The 19,564-nt window shown below is 40.2% G+C and overlaps 1 protein-coding gene across 1 annotated transcript in view; it reads right to left on the reverse strand.

Annotated features, from left to right (window-relative positions):
- The window catches only part of CPNE9 (copine family member 9), a 176,849-nt gene that overhangs the window by 22,036 nt on the left and 135,249 nt on the right, over positions 1-19,564 (reverse strand). The window contains exons 8-12 of the mRNA XM_072128058.1: positions 17,381-17,444; positions 12,637-12,740; positions 12,041-12,145; positions 2,948-2,989; positions 2,208-2,283 (exon numbers count right to left, since the gene is read on the reverse strand). Coding sequence (XP_071984159.1) covers positions 2,208-2,283; positions 2,948-2,989; positions 12,041-12,145; positions 12,637-12,740; positions 17,381-17,444 — 391 coding nt within the window. The remainder of the gene's footprint in view (positions 1-2,207; positions 2,284-2,947; positions 2,990-12,040; positions 12,146-12,636; positions 12,741-17,380; positions 17,445-19,564) is intronic.

Genomic DNA, 19,564 nt, shown 5'->3' on the forward strand with positions numbered 1-19,564 from the left:
CAGTACAGGATAAGTAATGTCATGTATGTACACAGTGACTGCACCAGCAGCAGAATAGTGAGTGCAGCTCTGGAGTATAATACAAGATGTAACTCAGGATCAGTACAGGATATGTAATGTCATGTATGTACACAGTGACTGCACCAGCAGCAGAATAGTGAGTGCAGCTCTGGGGTATAATACAGGATGTAACTCAGGATCAGTACAGGATAAGTAATGTCATGTATGTACACAGTGACTGCACCACCAGCAGAATAGTGAGTGCAGCTCTGGGGTATAATACAGGATGTAACTCAGGATCAGTACAGGATAAGTAATGTCATGTATGTACACAGTGACTGCACCACCAGCAGAATAGTGAGTGCAGCTCTGGGGTATAATACAGGATGTAACTCAGGATCAGTACAGGATAAGTAATGTCATGTATGTACACAGTGACTGCACCAGCAGCAGAATAGTGAGTGCAGCTCTGGGGTATAATACAGGAGATATATCACGTAGATATATGTTCTGTAAAATGGTATAAATCGGAGGACGTGTGTTAAGTGCTTTTGTAAATGAAAGTCCTGGATGCTAATAACTTTATAGTGAAATATGAATAATATTGGCAGCTTAGAGCGGTGGCCAAGTTCCTATTAGACAGTAATTAGTAGACAATCAGATGTGTGGACAGCTATGGGACACCCCTGGCTGCAGTCTAATCAGAGGGCAATGTGTCTGACTGCTGCCCAGTCTCCTGGTAGCAAAAGTTGTAAAAGCGCTGACAGTGCGCGGCCCCTATAATTAGTCTGGCCTTATTATGTGGACTGGACGGATGAACTAGGGGCTCGAATCCTCAATGCAAATCATATCCGTGTATCAGGAGCTGCTGGTGGATGGGGATAATGCGTTTAGCTTCACTGCACAGACTCCTGTACTAACTGAAAATAATGAGATACTGAGCTGATTAATCCTCTCATCTTTCACTTTGCTCAGATTAAACATTCAGATAATACTTCCATCAGTATCCGCCGCGCGTCCCTAGTGTCAATAACACCATCAATGTCATCCAGTCCCTCATGTATCCCATAGGAAGTCACAGCTGGGATGGGAAATGGGCTACACTCACATAGCGCTCTGCATATAGAAAGCTCCCGACGTAAACCTAGATCTATACTGGCAGGTGCCTCCGTCTGACCAGTTCCGTATATACTCAAGTATAAGCCAACCCGAATATAAGCAGAGGTGCCTCATTTTACCACAAAAAAACTGGAAAAACCTATTGACTCAAGTATAAGCCTATGGTAGGAAATGCACTGGTCACAGCCAGCCCCCACTATATAGCCAACTGCCTACCCCCAGTATATAGCCAGCTTACCTTCCCCCAGTATATAGCCAGCTAACCTTCCCCCAGTATATAGCCAGCTAACCTTCCCCCAGTATATAGCCAGCTAACCTTCCCGCAGTATATAGCCAGCTAACCTTCCCGCAGTATATAGCCAACTAACCTTCTCCCAGTGTATAGCCAGATAACCTTCCTCCAGTATATAGCCAGCTTACCTTCCCCCAGTATATAGCCAGCTTACCTTCCCCCAGTATATAGCCAGCTAACCTTCCTCCAGTATATAGCCAGCTTACCTTCCCCCAGTATATAGCCAGCTAACCTTCCTCCAGTATATAGCCAGCTTACCTTTCCGCAGTATATAGCCAGCTAACCTTCCTCCAGTGTATAGCCAGCTAACCTTCCTCCAGTGTATAGCCAGCTAACCTTCCCGCAGTGTATAACCAGCTAACCTGCCCCTAGTATATAGCCAGCTAACCTTCCCCCAGTGTATAGCCAGCTAACCTGCCCCTAGTATATAGCCAGCCCCTTGCCCCAGTATATAGCCAGCCCTCTGCCCCAGTATATATCCAGCTATCTGCCCCAGTAAATAGCCAGCCCCCCTGCCCCGGTTTATAGCCAGCCATCCGCCGCAATATATACCCAGCCACTATCAGAGTTTGTGCTGGACAAAAGAAGACCTGCAGGGAAGCATATTGATTTTTTTTTTTTTACTCGAGTTTAGGTTTTTCAGCTGATTTTTTTTTTTTTTGTCATAAAAAACTTGGCTTATACTCGAGTATATATGGTATCTATTGGAAAACAGAGGATGGAAAGAAGCTCTGCCATTCCCTCCTTAGCAGCCTCCGATGACACGACCCATAAAGTGACGTTACGGATCTCTCACCTCGTATACACTGAACTGACTCTGTCCTCTGGATAACTCTCTGTAGCTCGTAGTAAATTCCCCAATGAAGTCGTGACTGAAAAATAACATTAAAGCAAAGTTACGGCTCTGTAAAGGCTTTTAATGGTTGGTTAAGGTTAGAACAACCGGCGCCACGTCTGCCAGAGGCTGGTACTGGTATTGCAGCTGAGCTTGATTTTACTGCAGTACCAGACACAGTCTATGGATAAGGGGGGGCGCTGTTTGTACAAGAAAGTAGCCAAGTTTTTCTTTTATATAATCCAATTAATGAAATATTTGTACATTTAGTAAAAGATTTAATGTTACGAAATGAAGTCGACGTAAGAACAGACATTTTACCTCCACTTCATTCCTATCTTTTGGAGAAAACGAGTCCTTCTACATAATGAAGCATAAGCCAAAGGTCTCCTTGACTTACTATGGTTACTATGGACCGTGTGAATGGCATCTAGGACCATATAGGGGGTAGTTAAGTGGACACAAAGCCCTCCTATGCCTCATTAAAGGTAGCGGGAATATTTGGGGTAAGTGCTGTACTATTGGGACCCCAAAGTTTCAGGTTGCTTAGGTTACCAGAGACTCAACGAAACATGCACACTTGGACGTGCTGAGGTTGTGTGTGCACCCCCCTCTTCTCCCATTGCTGCCATGTACACTTGTGCATTATTCTGCACTTTAGGAGCCTAAAGCTAATAACTATGAAGAATAACATGGCATACCTTCCTCCCCTGTCCCAGTCATACACGTCCACTTTCACCGTCCTGTAAAAAAGAAAGAATTCCAGTTACCAAATAACATCAGCCCCTATACCAGACCAAAAACTACCCAAATATAGTCCCATTATCCGGAATGCACATACAGACGTGAAAAAAATTTGATGCGGATACAATACTGACTGATAACACACAGTTGTGTGCATGTGGCCATACATACATTGTACTATACATATATTCACTCATACATACATACACATACACATATACTGCACAATAGATACATGCACACACATACACTGTACAATAGATACATGCACACACATACACTGTACAATAGATACATGCACACACATACACATACACTGTACAATAGATACATGCACACACATACACTGTACAATAGATACATGCACACACATACACTGTACAATAGATACATGCACACACATACACTGTACAATAGATACATGCACACACATACACTGTACAATAGATACATGCACACACATACACATACACTGTACAATAGATACATGCACACACATACACTGTACAATAGATACATGCACACACATACACTGTACAATAGATACATGCACACACATACACTGTACAATAGATACATGCACACACACTGTACAATAGATACATGCACACACATACACATACACTGTACAATAGATACATGCACACACATACACTGTACAATAGATACATGCACACACATACACTGTACAATAGATACATGCACACATAAAAATACTCATACGTATACTTTCCAATGGATGTATGCACTCATAATAATAATAATAATCTTTATTTTTATAGCGCCATAAAACTCATACATGCGTACACATACAAATACACTCATATATATATGGTACAATAGATATATGCACTCATACATGCATACATATACACTCATCCGTATACTGTACAATAGATATATGCACTCATACATGCACACACATACATATACACTCATCCGTATACTGTACAATAGATATATGCACTCATACATGCACACACATACATATACACTCATCTGTATACTGTACAATAGATATACGCACTCATACATGCACACACATACATATACACTCATCTGTATACTGTACAATAGATATATGCACTCATACATGCACACACATACATATACACTCATCCGTATACTGTACAATAGATATATGCACTCATACATGCACACACATACATATACACTCATCCGTATACTGTACAATAGATATATGCACTCATACATGCACACACATACATATACACTCATCTGTATACTGTACAATAGATATATGCACTCATACATGCACACACATACATATACACTCATCCGTATACTGTACAATAGATATATGCACTCATACATGCACACACATACATATACACTCATCTGTATACTGTACAATAGATATATGCACTCATACATGCACACACATACATATACACTCATCCGTATACTGTACAATAGATATATGCACTCATACATGCGCACACATACATATACACTCATCCGTATACTGTACAATAGATATATGCACTCATACATGCACACACATACATATACACTAATCTGTATACTGTACAATAGATATATGCACTCATACATGCACACACATACATATACACTCATCCGTATACTGTACAATAGATATATGCACTCATACATGCATACATATACACTCATCCGTATACTGTACAATAGATATATGCACTCATACATGCACACACATACATATACACTCATCTGTATACTGTACAATAGATATATGCACTCATACATGTACACACATACATATACACTCATCTGTATACTGTACAATAGATATATGCACTCATACATGCACACACATACATATACACTCATCCGTATACTATACAATAGATATATGCACTCATACATGTACACACATACATATACACTCATCCGTATACTGTACAATAGATATATGCACTCATACATGCACACACATACATATACACTCATCCGTATACTGTACAATAGATATATGCACTCATACATGCACACACATACATATACACTCATCCGTATACTGTACAATAGATATATGCACTCATACATGCATACATATACACTCATCCGTATACTGTACAATAGATATATGCACTCATACATGCATACATATACACTCATCCGTATACTGTACAATAGATATATGCACTCATACACGCATACATATACACTCATCCGTATACTGTACAATAGATATATGCACTCATACACGCATACATATACACTCATCCGTATACTGTACAATAGATATATGCACTCATACATGCACACACATACATATACACTCATCCGTATACTGTACAATAGATATATGCACTCATACATGCACACACATACATATACACTCATCCGTATACTGTACAATAGATATATGCACTCATACATGCACACACATACATATACACTCATCTGTATATTGTACAATAGATATATGCACTCATACATGCACACACATACATATACACTCATCCATATACTGTACAATAGATATATGCACTCATACATGTACACTCATACATATACACTCATCCGTATACTGTACAATAGATATATGCACTCATACATGCACACACATACATATACACTCATCTGTATACTGTACAATAGATATATGCACTCATACATGCACACACATACATATACACTCATCCGTATACTGTACAATAGATATACGCACTCATACATGTACACACATACATATACACTTATCTGTATACTGTACAATAGATATACGCACTCATACATGCACACACATACATATACACTCATCCGTATACTGTACAATAGATATATCCACTCATACATGCACACACATACATATACACTCATCTGTATACTGTACAATAGATATATGCACTCATACATGCACACACATACATATACACTCATCCGTATACTGTACAATAGATATATGCACTCATACATGCACACACATACATATACACTCATCTGTATACTGTACAATAGATATATGCACTCATACATGCACACACATACATATACACTCATCCGTATACTGTACAATAGATATATGCACTCATACATGTACACACATACATATACACTTATCTGTATACTGTACAATAGATATACGCACTCATACATGCACACACATACATATACACTCATCTGTATACTGTACAATAGATATATGCACTCATACATGCACACACATACATATACACTCATCCGTATACTGTACAATAGATATATGCACTCATACATGCACACACATACATATACACTCATCCGTATACTGTACAATAGATATATGCACTCATACATGCACACATATACATATACACTCATCAGTATACTGTACAATAGATATATGCACTCATACATGCACACACATACATATACACTCATCTGTATATTGTACAATAGATATATGCACTCATACATGCACACACATACATATACACTCATCCGTATACTGTACAATAGATATATCCACTCATACATGCACACACATACATATACACTCATCTGTATACTGTACAATAGATATATGCACTCATACATGCACACACATACATATACACTCATCCGTATACTGTACAATAGATATATGCACTCATACATGCACACACATACATATACACTCATCTGTATACTGTACAATAGATATATGCACTCATACATGCACACACATACATATACACTCATCTGTATACTGTACAATAGATATATGCACTCATACATGTACACTCATACATATACACTCATCCGTATACTGTACAATAGATATACGCACTCATACATGCACACACATACATATACACTCATCTGTATACTGTACAATAGATATATGCACTCATACATGCACACACATACATATACACTCATCTGTATACTGTACAATAGATATACGCACTCATACATGCACACACATACATATACACTCATCTGTATACTGTACAATAGATATATGCACTCATACATGCACACACATACATATACACTCATCCGTATACTGTACAATAGATATATGCACTCATACATGTACACACATACATATACACTCATCCGTATACTGTACAATAGATATATGCACTCATACATGCGCACACATACATATACACTCATCCGTATACTGTACAATAGATATACGCACTCATACATGCACACACATACATACATATACACTCATCCGTATACTGTACAATAGATATATGCACTCATACATGCACACACATACATATACACTCATCCGTATACTGTACAATAGATATATGCACTCATACATGCACACACATACATATACACTCATCCGTATACTGTACAATAGATATATGCACTCATACATGCACACACATACATATACACTCATCTGTATACTGTACAATAGATATATGCACTCATACATGCACACACATACATATACACTGTACAATAGATACATGCACACACATACACTGTACAATAGATACATGCACACACATAAAAATACTCATACGTATACTTTCCAATGGATGTATGCACTCATAATAATAATAATAATCTTTATTTATATAGCGCCATAAAACTCATACATGCGTACACATACAAATACACTCATATATATATATATGGTACAATAGATATATGCACTCATACATGCATACATATACACTCATCCGTATACTGTACAATAGATATACGCACTCATACATGCACACACATACATATACACTCATCTGTATACTGTACAATAGATATACGCACTCATACATGTACACACATACATATACACTCATCCGTATACTGTACAATAGATATATGCACTCATACATGTACACACATACATATACACTCATCTGTATACTGTACAATAGATATACGCACTCATACATGTACACACATACATATACACTCATCCGTATACTGTACAATAGATAAATGCACTCATACATGTACACACATACATATACACTCATCCGTATACTGTGCAATAGATATATGCACTCATACATGCACACACATACATATACACTCATCCGTATACTGTACAATAGATATACGCACTCATACATGCACACACATACATATACACTCATCTGTATATTGTACAATAGATATACGCACTCATACATGCACACACATACATATACACTCATCCGTATACTGTACAATAGATATATGCACTCATACATGCACACACATACATATACACTCATCCATATACTGTACAATAGATATATGCACTCATACATGCACACACATACATATACACTCATCAGTATACTGTACAATAGATATACGCACTCATACATGTACACACATACATATACACTCATCCGTATACTGTACAATAGATATATGCACTCATACATGCACACACATACATATACACTCATCTGTATACTGTACAATAGATATATGCACTCATACATGCACACACATACATATACACTCATCCGTATACTGTACAATAGATATATGCACTCATACATGCACACACATACATATACACTCATCCGTATACTGTACAATAGATATATGCACTCATACATGCACACACATACATATACACTCATCCGTATACTGTACAATAGATATATGCACTCATACATGCACACACATACATATACACTCATCCGTATACTGTACAATAGATATATGCACTCATACATGTACACTCATACATGTACACTCATCCGTATACTGTACAATAGATATATGCACTCATACATGTACACACATACATATACACTCATCCGTATACTGTACAATAGATATATGCACTCATACATGCACACACATACATATACACTCATCCATATATTGTACAATAGATATATGCACTCATACATGCACACACATACATATACACTCATCCATATACAGTACAATAGATATACGCACTCATACATGCACACACATACATATACACTCATCTGTATACTGTACAATAGATATATGCACTCATACATGCACACACATACATATACACTCATCTGTATACTGTACAATAGATATATGCACTCATACATGCACACATATACACTCATCCGTATACTGTACAATAGATATATGCACTCATACATGCACACACATACATATACACTCATCCGTATACTGTACAATAGATATATGCACTCATACATGCACACACATACATATACACTCATCCGTATACTGTACAATAGATATATGCACTCATACATGCACACACATACATATACACTCATCTGTATACTGTACAATAGATATATGCACTCATACATGTACACACATACATATACACTCATCTGTATACTGTACAATAGATATATGCACTCATACATGCACACACATACATGTACACTCATCCGTATACTGTACAATAGATATACGCACTCATACATGCACACACATACATATACACTCATCTGTATACTGTACAATAGATATATGCACTCATACATGCACACACATACATATACACTCATCCGTATACTGTACAATAGATATATCCACTCATACATGCACACACATACATATACACTCATCCATATACTGTACAATAGATATATGCACTCATACATGCACACACATACATATACACTCATCCGTATACTGTACAATAGATATATGCACTCATACATGCACACACATACATATACACTCATCCGTATACTGTACAATAGATATATGCACTCATACATGCACACACATACATATACACTCATCCGTATACTGTACAATAGATATATGCACTCATACATGCACACACATACATATACACTCATCTGTATACTGTACAATAGATATATGCACTCATACATGTACACACATACATATACACTCATCTGTATACTGTACAATAGATATATGCACTCATACATGCACACACATACATATACACTCATCTGTATACTGTACAATAGATATATGCACTCATACATGCACACACATACATATACACTCATCCGTATACTGTACAATAGATATATGCACTCATACATGCACACACATACATATACACTCATCCGTATACTGTACAATAGATATATGCACTCATACATGCACACACATACATATACACTCATCTGTATACTGTACAATAGATATATGCACTCATACATGCACACATATACACTCATCCGTATACTGTACAATAGATATATGCACTCATACATGCACACACATACATATACACTCATCCGTATACTGTACAATAGATATATGCACTCATACATGCACACACATACATATACACTCATCCGTATACTGTACAATAGATATATGCACTCATACATGCACACACATACATATACACTCATCTGTATACTGTACAATAGATATATGCACTCATACATGTACACACATACATATACACTCATCCGTATACTGTACAATAGATATATGCACTCATACATGCACACACATACATGTACACTCATCCGTATACTGTACAAAAGAGATACGCACTCATACATGCACACACATACATATACACTCATCTGTATACTGTACAATAGATATATGCACTCATACATGCACACACATACATATACACTCATCCGTATACTGTACAATAGATATATGCACTCATACATGCACACACATACATATACACTCATCCGTATACTGTACAATAGATATATGCACTCATACATGCACACACATACATATACACTCATCTGTATACTGTACAATAGATATATGCACTCATACATGTACACACATACATATACACTCATCTGTATACTGTACAATAGATATATGCACTCATACATGCACACACATACATGTACACTCATCCGTATACTGTACAAAAGAGATACGCACTCATACATGCACACACATACATATACACTCATCTGTATACTGTACAATAGATATATGCACTCATACATGCACACACATACATATACACTCATCCGTATACTGTACAATAGATATATGCACTCATACATGCACACACATACATATACACTCATCCGTATACTGTACAATAGATATATGCACTCATACATGCACACACATACATATACACTCATCTGTATACTGTACAATAGATATATGCACTCATACATGCATACATATACACTCATCCGTATACTGTACAATAGATATATGCACTCATACATGCGCACACATACATATACACTCATCCGTATACTGTACAATAGATATATCCACTCATACATGCACACACATACATATACACTCATCCATATACTGTACAATAGATATATGCACTCATACATGCACACACATACATATACACTCATCCGTATACTGTACAATAGATATATGCACTCATACATGCACACACATACATATACACTCATCCGTATACTGTACAATAGATATATGCACTCATACATGCACACACATACATATACACTCATCCGTATACTGTACAATAGATATATGCACTCATACATGCACACACATACATATACACTCATCCGTATACTGTACAATAGATATATGCACTCATACATGCACACACATACATATACACTCATCCGTATACTGTACAATAGATATATGCACTCATACATGCACACACATACATATACACTCATCTGTATACTGTACAATAGATATATGCACTCATACATGCACACACATACAAATACACACTCAGAAATATATACAGACACATACAGTACATTACAATTAACAAACATTCACACTATACTTATATGCTATACACACTTAAAAATGAAAATAAGACACATATACATACTGTTATATAACATAAAAATATACAAGCCTATAATACACAATGTAGATACAGATACACACAACTATAGTGTTGTAAAGAACATACGTAAGTATTTATGCAAAAATGGACACACAGACATATAGATAGACACATTGCTACATTTATTATAATTATTATTGGGGTGAAGCTGCGGTTGAATATACAGTACATACACATATACACAGACACATGCATGCTTGGCTCGCTGTCTATACAGTTAGCAGAGAGAGGTGAGGGGAACAATGAGCAGCGGTCAGAGAAGATCCGCCATGACACCCCGCTGCCCGCCAGGCCCGTCTTGTATGGGGTCATGTGAAATACAACTACAGAGATAACACCTGGAGAAGGGATCCAGGAATTCCCAGACCTGTCATAGTCACCGTTGCACAGCGCTCGCACAGGGATAGTGAACGGCTGCCATACAGGGTTCAGCGTGTTCTTCACCACTTCTGTTTTGTGGCAGATTGTGAACCTGTAAAACAAGGCAAAAGGTTTTGTAAGTCGCCTCGAAAAAGAGTTTCTGCAACTCTAATTTATCTTCAAGATCTCCGCTTGCTTTTAAAGAATAAAAACATCTTGGTCTACATTTAGAGCCACAGGCGAGGGGATAAATCTAGGATTATGGGGGGCTCCCATAAACAGAATGTGGGACCCTTAAGTCCTGCTGATTTATTTAGTACCAGCGCCATTTCAACGCTTTGGTTTATTGTGTAATTACTGAAGTACCAGGCATGACCTTTGCACAAGTGTGGCGCTGTTTCTGGAAAAATGGCAGCCATGTTTTTTAAAACTTGGGCAAGAGATGTTTTATATGTAGTTTTCTTATTCCAATTTTACACTATAATTAATGCGTGGAAAGTAATTTCTGCTTAGTCGTTACTTGGAGACGCAAGTCTCTAGAATTATGCCCCCCCCCGTTGATAGTCTTGAGTTTTCTAATAAGAAGTCACCAGTCAGACTTACGTGCCGTCCTCATTACTGCGATAGAATACGAGGAAAGGGTCTGACTTCCCGAAGAAATCTTTCTTGTCCAACTTATTAGCGCACAGCTGCATAGTAACAATGTCCTGTAAATGGAGGAGACGCGGGTTACACTGATGCACCTGTAGTGAGAACCTGCGGACAGGACGCCCAGCTCGGGGTATTTTTAGTATTTTTATGTAACACTGCTTTGCATGTCATCTAGAATGTAAACGGAAGAGGGAAAACCGGACCCTGTAGTGTAAAGGGCCCGGAAGCCTAAAGGGGTCCATAACAGGGACACTTCCTAATAGCAGGAGACAGGGGCGTAACTTAAAGCTGATGGACCCTGGTGCAAAGTCTGTGCCAGGCCCCCCGACTATAATGTATGGTGTATAGTAATAGTCTTCTGAAATGGGAAAGTGAGACCTTATGGGCCCCCTAAGCCTCTTGGGCCCGGTTGCGACCGCACCCTCTGCACCCCCTCAAGTTACGCCCCTGGCAGGAGACCAGTATACAGTATAGTGAGGGGCTGGTACAAATTTTACATTACATCTCTGTCTGGACCTATTAATCCCCTGGACCTAGGTAACTTCCGCTATAACTATAGTGATACCGGGTGCATCATGGAGACAGGTGTCAAATGAGTGTTCAGTTTCGTATCAAAAGCTGGTTGGGCTGTTGTCTGGAAAGAACCAGGTGCTGTTTGTCTCTCTTGGTCCTCGGTTCTCAAAAACTTTTCCACAGACCCATGTTTCTCTATGTTCTGCCCGCCAAAAATGGTCCATTCATTGGGAAGAAGCATCAATAACCTTGCTGACTAAGAACTCGAGGCCCTATCAATGGAACCCAAGGCCCAAAGCAGCACATCTTGTCACGTGATGGTTTCTTCCCCCTCTATCCAATCCTGACAATGCTCTAAAGGTTCCCTCAGACCCCATGAAACTTGCCAGAACCAGAAGACACAACACACTTCAGATGAGCAGCCACTGTTCCTAGCCCGATCATATCGTCAGTTCGAGCAACATAAAGTTTGGGTGAATTGAATGTCCCCTTTAATTGGGCAAAAAAATTTGCCAAAACTGGACCTCTCCCCTCCTCCGCTATAAAAAATCAAGAATTTTCTAGGAAACCACTGGAATGAAGTTTTCGATCTGTGGTGATATCCTCTTCTTCTGCTCTGATTACTGGTTTGTTACTGCTGTACTTCTGCAATTAAAATGTAACAGGAAAGGCTGATGAAGTGGGAACGTGGCTGACGATAATTGCCGGGAGCTGCAACACCTTGCCGCCTGGCAATCACAGCATCAGATTGTGCCAAGATGGACGCCTCCCTCTGCTATGTCTGTCATGTCCATGATCAGTGAGTGGAGCTTGGAAGAATTTCAATCAAAATCCTTTCCACAAAGCTGCATCGTGTATCAGAGGGGAAAATAGTCTGAATATTGTGCTTAAAGGACTTCTCCAAGACTGGCAAACTGGTGGTCATGGCCATCTGGTTATTTATACCCCATCTGCAAGCGTCCCCCTCTGAGGGTATCCAAATTTCTTCCCCTCAACCAATTCCCTCCTGCCACTGGTTATGTAAGGCAAGTTCCCTCATAGTAAGGTGCCTGAGCAATGGACCATTTTAAAAGGTAGGGACCTGTTTACATCCCTGTAACAAGGGGTTGAATTGTGAGAACCAGTGAGGTCACTTAGACAATGGGGCAGATTTACTTACCCGGTCCATTCGCGATCCAGCGGCGCGTTCTCTTTGGAGGATTCACTAAGGTAGTTCCCCCAATGTCCACCAGGTGTCGCTGCGCTGAAGTTTGTCGGAATGCACTGAAGTTCCCCAAGCCGGGCCAAGTGCAGGTAAGCGCGTGTCACTTTTTAAAAAAAAATGCTGCGTTTTTTTCGAATCCGTCGAGTTTTTGTACGGCCACGCCCCCCGATTTTCGTCGCGTGCAAGTCGGTGCGGCACAATCCGATCGTGTGCGCCAAAAACCTGGGGCAATTTAGGGAAAATTGGCACAAAAAACGGAAAAATTTGGGTAACCTGCCGTAAAACGCGATTCGGGCCCTTAGTAAATGACCCCCAATGTTTCCCAACGCCTGATCCGTTAGGTGGGCCCACAACCGTCTGCTTGTGATACCCATCATTAATATCAGATCTGTAGGTGTCTGACTACTTTGCACCCTAGTAGAAGTCCACCCAGTGAAAAGGAGTTTATGCCCCATATAAGCCCCCCTTGTTGGTGTGGAAAGGTCCTTTCATAGAGATGCAATGAACCAGTCGAGGGGGGTAATTCTGTATACAGACCTACACATAAGTTCAAGTTTCATAGAGATTGGACAGATTTCCTAATTTGGTGCTCTGCAACCCCCGGTGGCTTGGAATTCTTGTTTCATCTCAGATGGAGTGTCCTAATCTAATATAAACCTGTCCTGGACATTTACAGAATCTTCTGATTAACGTAAGAAGATATTTTAGGAGAGAGAAGATAAAATTTGGGTTAATCAAGAGAGACAAGACACCGAGAACTTTTTTTGTTCACCATTCCCGCTGCCTGCGGGTCATAAATATGAATGTAATCAATTACATTGATGAAAAGTGAAATTAATTATTAGGTAGCAGGACCGTGTTCCAGAAATATCTCCTCTTTTATAATTTTTGGGACAACATCTATATTTCATATAGGTGACTTGTTATAAGGTCTGAGGAGGTCCAATAATGAAGATTCTGCAACAGTTTTGGCAAGGTCCAATGTAATGGTGCTTATTAACCAATGTTCCTGCTCTGGAGGACTTGGCATGACCATGTATTACATGGTCACACATTCATCTGAATAAGTGGGGTGTAATTCTACTTTTCTCCTGTAGTGGCCACTGTAGGGAAATGTCTTCTACGTCTCTCAGTAATTTTTTTTTATGATCGCTTGGGATCACACTGGATCATTTGTAATGGATCATTTTTCATGGTTAGAACACTATAGCATGCCACACAAATGAGTTTGAAGCACCTAGAATGTTTAATATGTACCAGAGGTTACAGAGGATACATTAATATTTGGGTGCCCTGTTTCAGATTTCTCATTGATGACATCTTGGTATTTCACTATAGAAAAGGGCGACATTTCTAGAGTGACTTGACTTATGACCCAGGACTAATTAAACACATTCTGTAGCCTGATTTTTCCTTTAGGCAATGGCAAACCGATCCTTATATTGTCCCTCTGTATCTAAACTGAAAAAATAAAACAACTTTGCAATTGGTCATTATTAAAGATTTACTACCGTTGGGTGTTTATAGCTGCTATACACATTTCTTATGTCTCCATGGTAACAGACAACGAGCAAACTTTGCGTAGTCTGAAACTACCTACTTTAATTTCCAAATTTGCTGTTAAAGGAGCACTTTTGAAAAAATCTGCTACACCACGCTATGCCTGTTGCAGGAAGGTAGGTGTATGGGGGACAGGGACTCAGGAAGACATACAGGACATTGAGCCCTAAGCTTACCCCACCAAAATTGACACCTGCCTATTGCCTCAGCAGGTCCTAATGACCCAGGACAACTAGAAGACAATCCCTCCTTAGGTACCGGAAGATAAACCAGACTGAAATTTGACCAGCAACCTATGGAGTGAGAGGTGAATACAGGCAGTCCCCGGGTTACGTACAAGATAGGGTCCACAGGTTTGTTCTTAAGTTGAATTTGTACGTAAGTCGAAGCTGTATGTTTTATAATTCTAGTTCTAGACAATTTTTTTTTTTTTGCTCCAGTGACAATTGGAGTTTCAAATTTTTTGCTGTAATGGGACCAAGGATTATCAATAAAACTTTATTACAGACGCCTTACAGCTGATCATTACAGTCTGGGACTATAGTAACATCCAGAGAGCTTCTCCAGAGGTCACAGGGGGCAGAGGGGTCCGTCCTTAAGTAGGGGTCATCTGTAAGTCGGGTGTCCTTAAGTAGGGGACCACCTGTACTAATAAAGAGTAAGGCCCTGGGGATTAATCTAAACTCCCTGCTACCTGAGGAAAGTTATAGAACCCCCCCCCCATCCAGTAGTATTATAGTTTGTGATTTTTCTTTTTTAGTAAGTGGGTTTGCCATACAGTGTCTAGCACCCCTGCTGACATCGTTTGTGAAGAGACAATATTTTTAGGTGTCAGGTCCTGCTTTATAACAGGTGACTGTGCCCCTGATGCCGCCCACCATCTTGCTGCAGGTGGTGCTGCCTGAGGCAAGAGGCTCAACTCGCCTCATGGATGATGCCTTACTGAGGTGTAAAGAACTGGCAATCACAGACACACAGAGTTAACCCTTGCTAGAGAAGGGCAGAGAGAGAGAAAGCGTGGGTTAATATCAGGTCATCCAGCCACTAGAGCACAGTTCAGACTGCCAGACAAGTGAATGGCAGAAAAAGTGAACATTTCCTCAACCTACTGGCATGGATTAAGGAAGATGCTGACACAGACGTGACAGTAGGACTGCAAGATCAGACTACACAGGGTATGTTTGCTGTCTGTTACCTTGACAACACAAAGGCATGCACGGCAGCTCATCACACAAAACAGTGGAAAATCATTAAAAGCGCAAATTTTAGAATTTTCATTCAATTTTCATGGTAGATTATATTGGAGGAATAAGAAATCGGTCACCGAGCCGGCCGCGGCCTTTACGCCAGCGCTTGTCACGTGTCGGCGGTCTGAAATGCGCTGCTCTTTTGTTACAGTGTATAGAAATCCATACAAACCCGACAATTGCTGAGTTCCTCGGCTGATAAGATTATGGTCCCACATTTTTTTCCTGGAATCCCCCTGGGTGAGAAATGAAAAAGAAATACATAAATAAAAGGAGAAAGAAGAGAGTGAAACGCGATCATTTATCAAGAGCGACAGCTGATTTCTGTAGCTTATAGAGACCCAGAAAGGATGACAGATTGAGGTCTAAGGCCATTGTGGTACAGAAGACATGCAATTACTGTCTGTCTATCTATCCCCTCCAAGGTTTACTGCTGCCCCTTTAAAGCTTGTTAGGCGTAAATGACAAACGCAATACAGAAAATACAATACAATCTCGGCAATCCCACCGAGGCCGGACCCCCGAGCCTCCATCACTTTCCTCCACTTTCCCCATGCGCGCCTCGCCTTCATCTCTCTTCATTTATTCCTGCTCCTTCAAATGGATGAAAAGATTTCCCTCGTTCACTCCAGAATAAATCTTTATTTCTGACCCATTTTACCTGAAGACGGGGATAACATAGCAAGGCCCCTCTAATTCCTCCTTATTATCAGAGGTCAAAACTTTTCATGTCCTGGTGACTTGAATGTGGTTATCCAGTATTGTGTTTTAAGTAACAGCCCCACTCATACAATGTTCCAGATTTATCAAAACTAGTGCCGTCTGTACTAAGTGCAGTGGCTATTGGTGCTAAGTGCGGAGACTTTTGGTGCTGAGTGCGGTGGCTATTGGTGCTGAGTGCGGTGGCTATTGGTGCTGAGTGCGGTGGCTATTGGTGCTGAGTGCGGTGGCTATTGGTGCTGAGTGCGGTGGCTATTGGTGCTAAGTGCGGAGACTTTTGGTGCTGAGTGCGGTGGCTATTGGTGCTGAGTGCGGTGGCTATTGGTGCTGAGTGCGGTGGCTATTGGTGCTGAGTGCGGTGGCTATTGGTGCTGAGTGCGGTGGCTATTGGTGCTGAGTGCGGTGGCTATTGGTGCTGAGTGCGGTGGCTATTGGTGCTGAGTGCGGTGGCTATTGGTGCTGAGTGCGGTGGCTATTGGTGCTGAGTGCGGTGGCTATTGGTGCTGAGTGCGGTGGCTATTGGTGCTGAGTGCGGTGGCTATTGGTGCTGAGTGCGGTGGCTATTGGTGCTGAGTGCGGTGGCTATGGGTGCTGAGTGCGGTGGCTATGGGTGCTGAGTGCGGTGGCTATGGGTGCTGAGTGCGGTGGCTATGGGTGCTGAGTGCGGAGACTATGGGTGCTGAGTGCGGAGACTATGGGTGCTGAGTGCGGAGACTATTGTGCAGAGTGCTGCAGATTATTGAAAACTGTTGCACGGTCTTTATTAATCTGGCACCCCCTGCTCGCTCGGGAAGTGGCACCAAAATTTTGCGGTAATAAATACGTAGCACAGTCCGAACTGACACCGGAACGCCCAATTAGGTGCAGAATTTTGTTGCTGGTGCAGACTTTCTATAACTACATGTACAAGCAGTTTGCACGTTCGGTACAGTGCAAAGTCAGACAGAAAACTGGCGCAAGCGTTTTAATAAATCTGGCCCACAGTATTATATGCAGCGGGATACACCAGGAGCTGTAGATCTGTGCGGCTGAGACCCTTATTAAGACGGTCGTCCATGGGCTGAACAAATTGAGAGGCTGTCGGCCGGCACCAATCATACGGATTATCTTGTGCCACCTAAACGAGGAGCTCATTAGCATTGGCGCTGTGTGCACGGGTGCCTACAAATCTTGTGCACAAAAAAAACAACAACATTGTGTGACAGTTCATTAGCACAAGGAGGAAAAATCTAAAATAAATAGACACCAGCAGCAGACGAAAAAAAAGGCATCTCCAAGACTAATGAACTAAGAATGCAGCCCCCCCCCCCTCATCACAGAGCGGCGGCAGGACTACTGCCAGGGACTTGTTAAGGCTCCTTAACCCTCGTAGACTGAAACATCTGCTCCCCTCTCACTGGTAAAGCTGTAGGGGGGTGGGAGCCCCATTTTGGTAACGCTACTTGTGATGAAACCCCATTGCTGTTTAATATTAGTGTTGTATAAAAATATAAATTAAAAACCCTTCTTTTTATAAAAAAAACAAAAACAGTGCTGCTGCTGTCCAGAGGCAGTATATGGAACTGCAGTCTACATCAATAATATTATACCAGTCTCTTTGTACAACGTCTTTAAAGTGACTGCTGTTTGCACTTTG

Source organism: Engystomops pustulosus, chromosome 10 (assembly GCF_040894005.1).
Source record: "Engystomops pustulosus chromosome 10, aEngPut4.maternal, whole genome shotgun sequence".
NCBI lineage: Eukaryota > Metazoa > Chordata > Amphibia > Anura > Leptodactylidae > Engystomops > Engystomops pustulosus.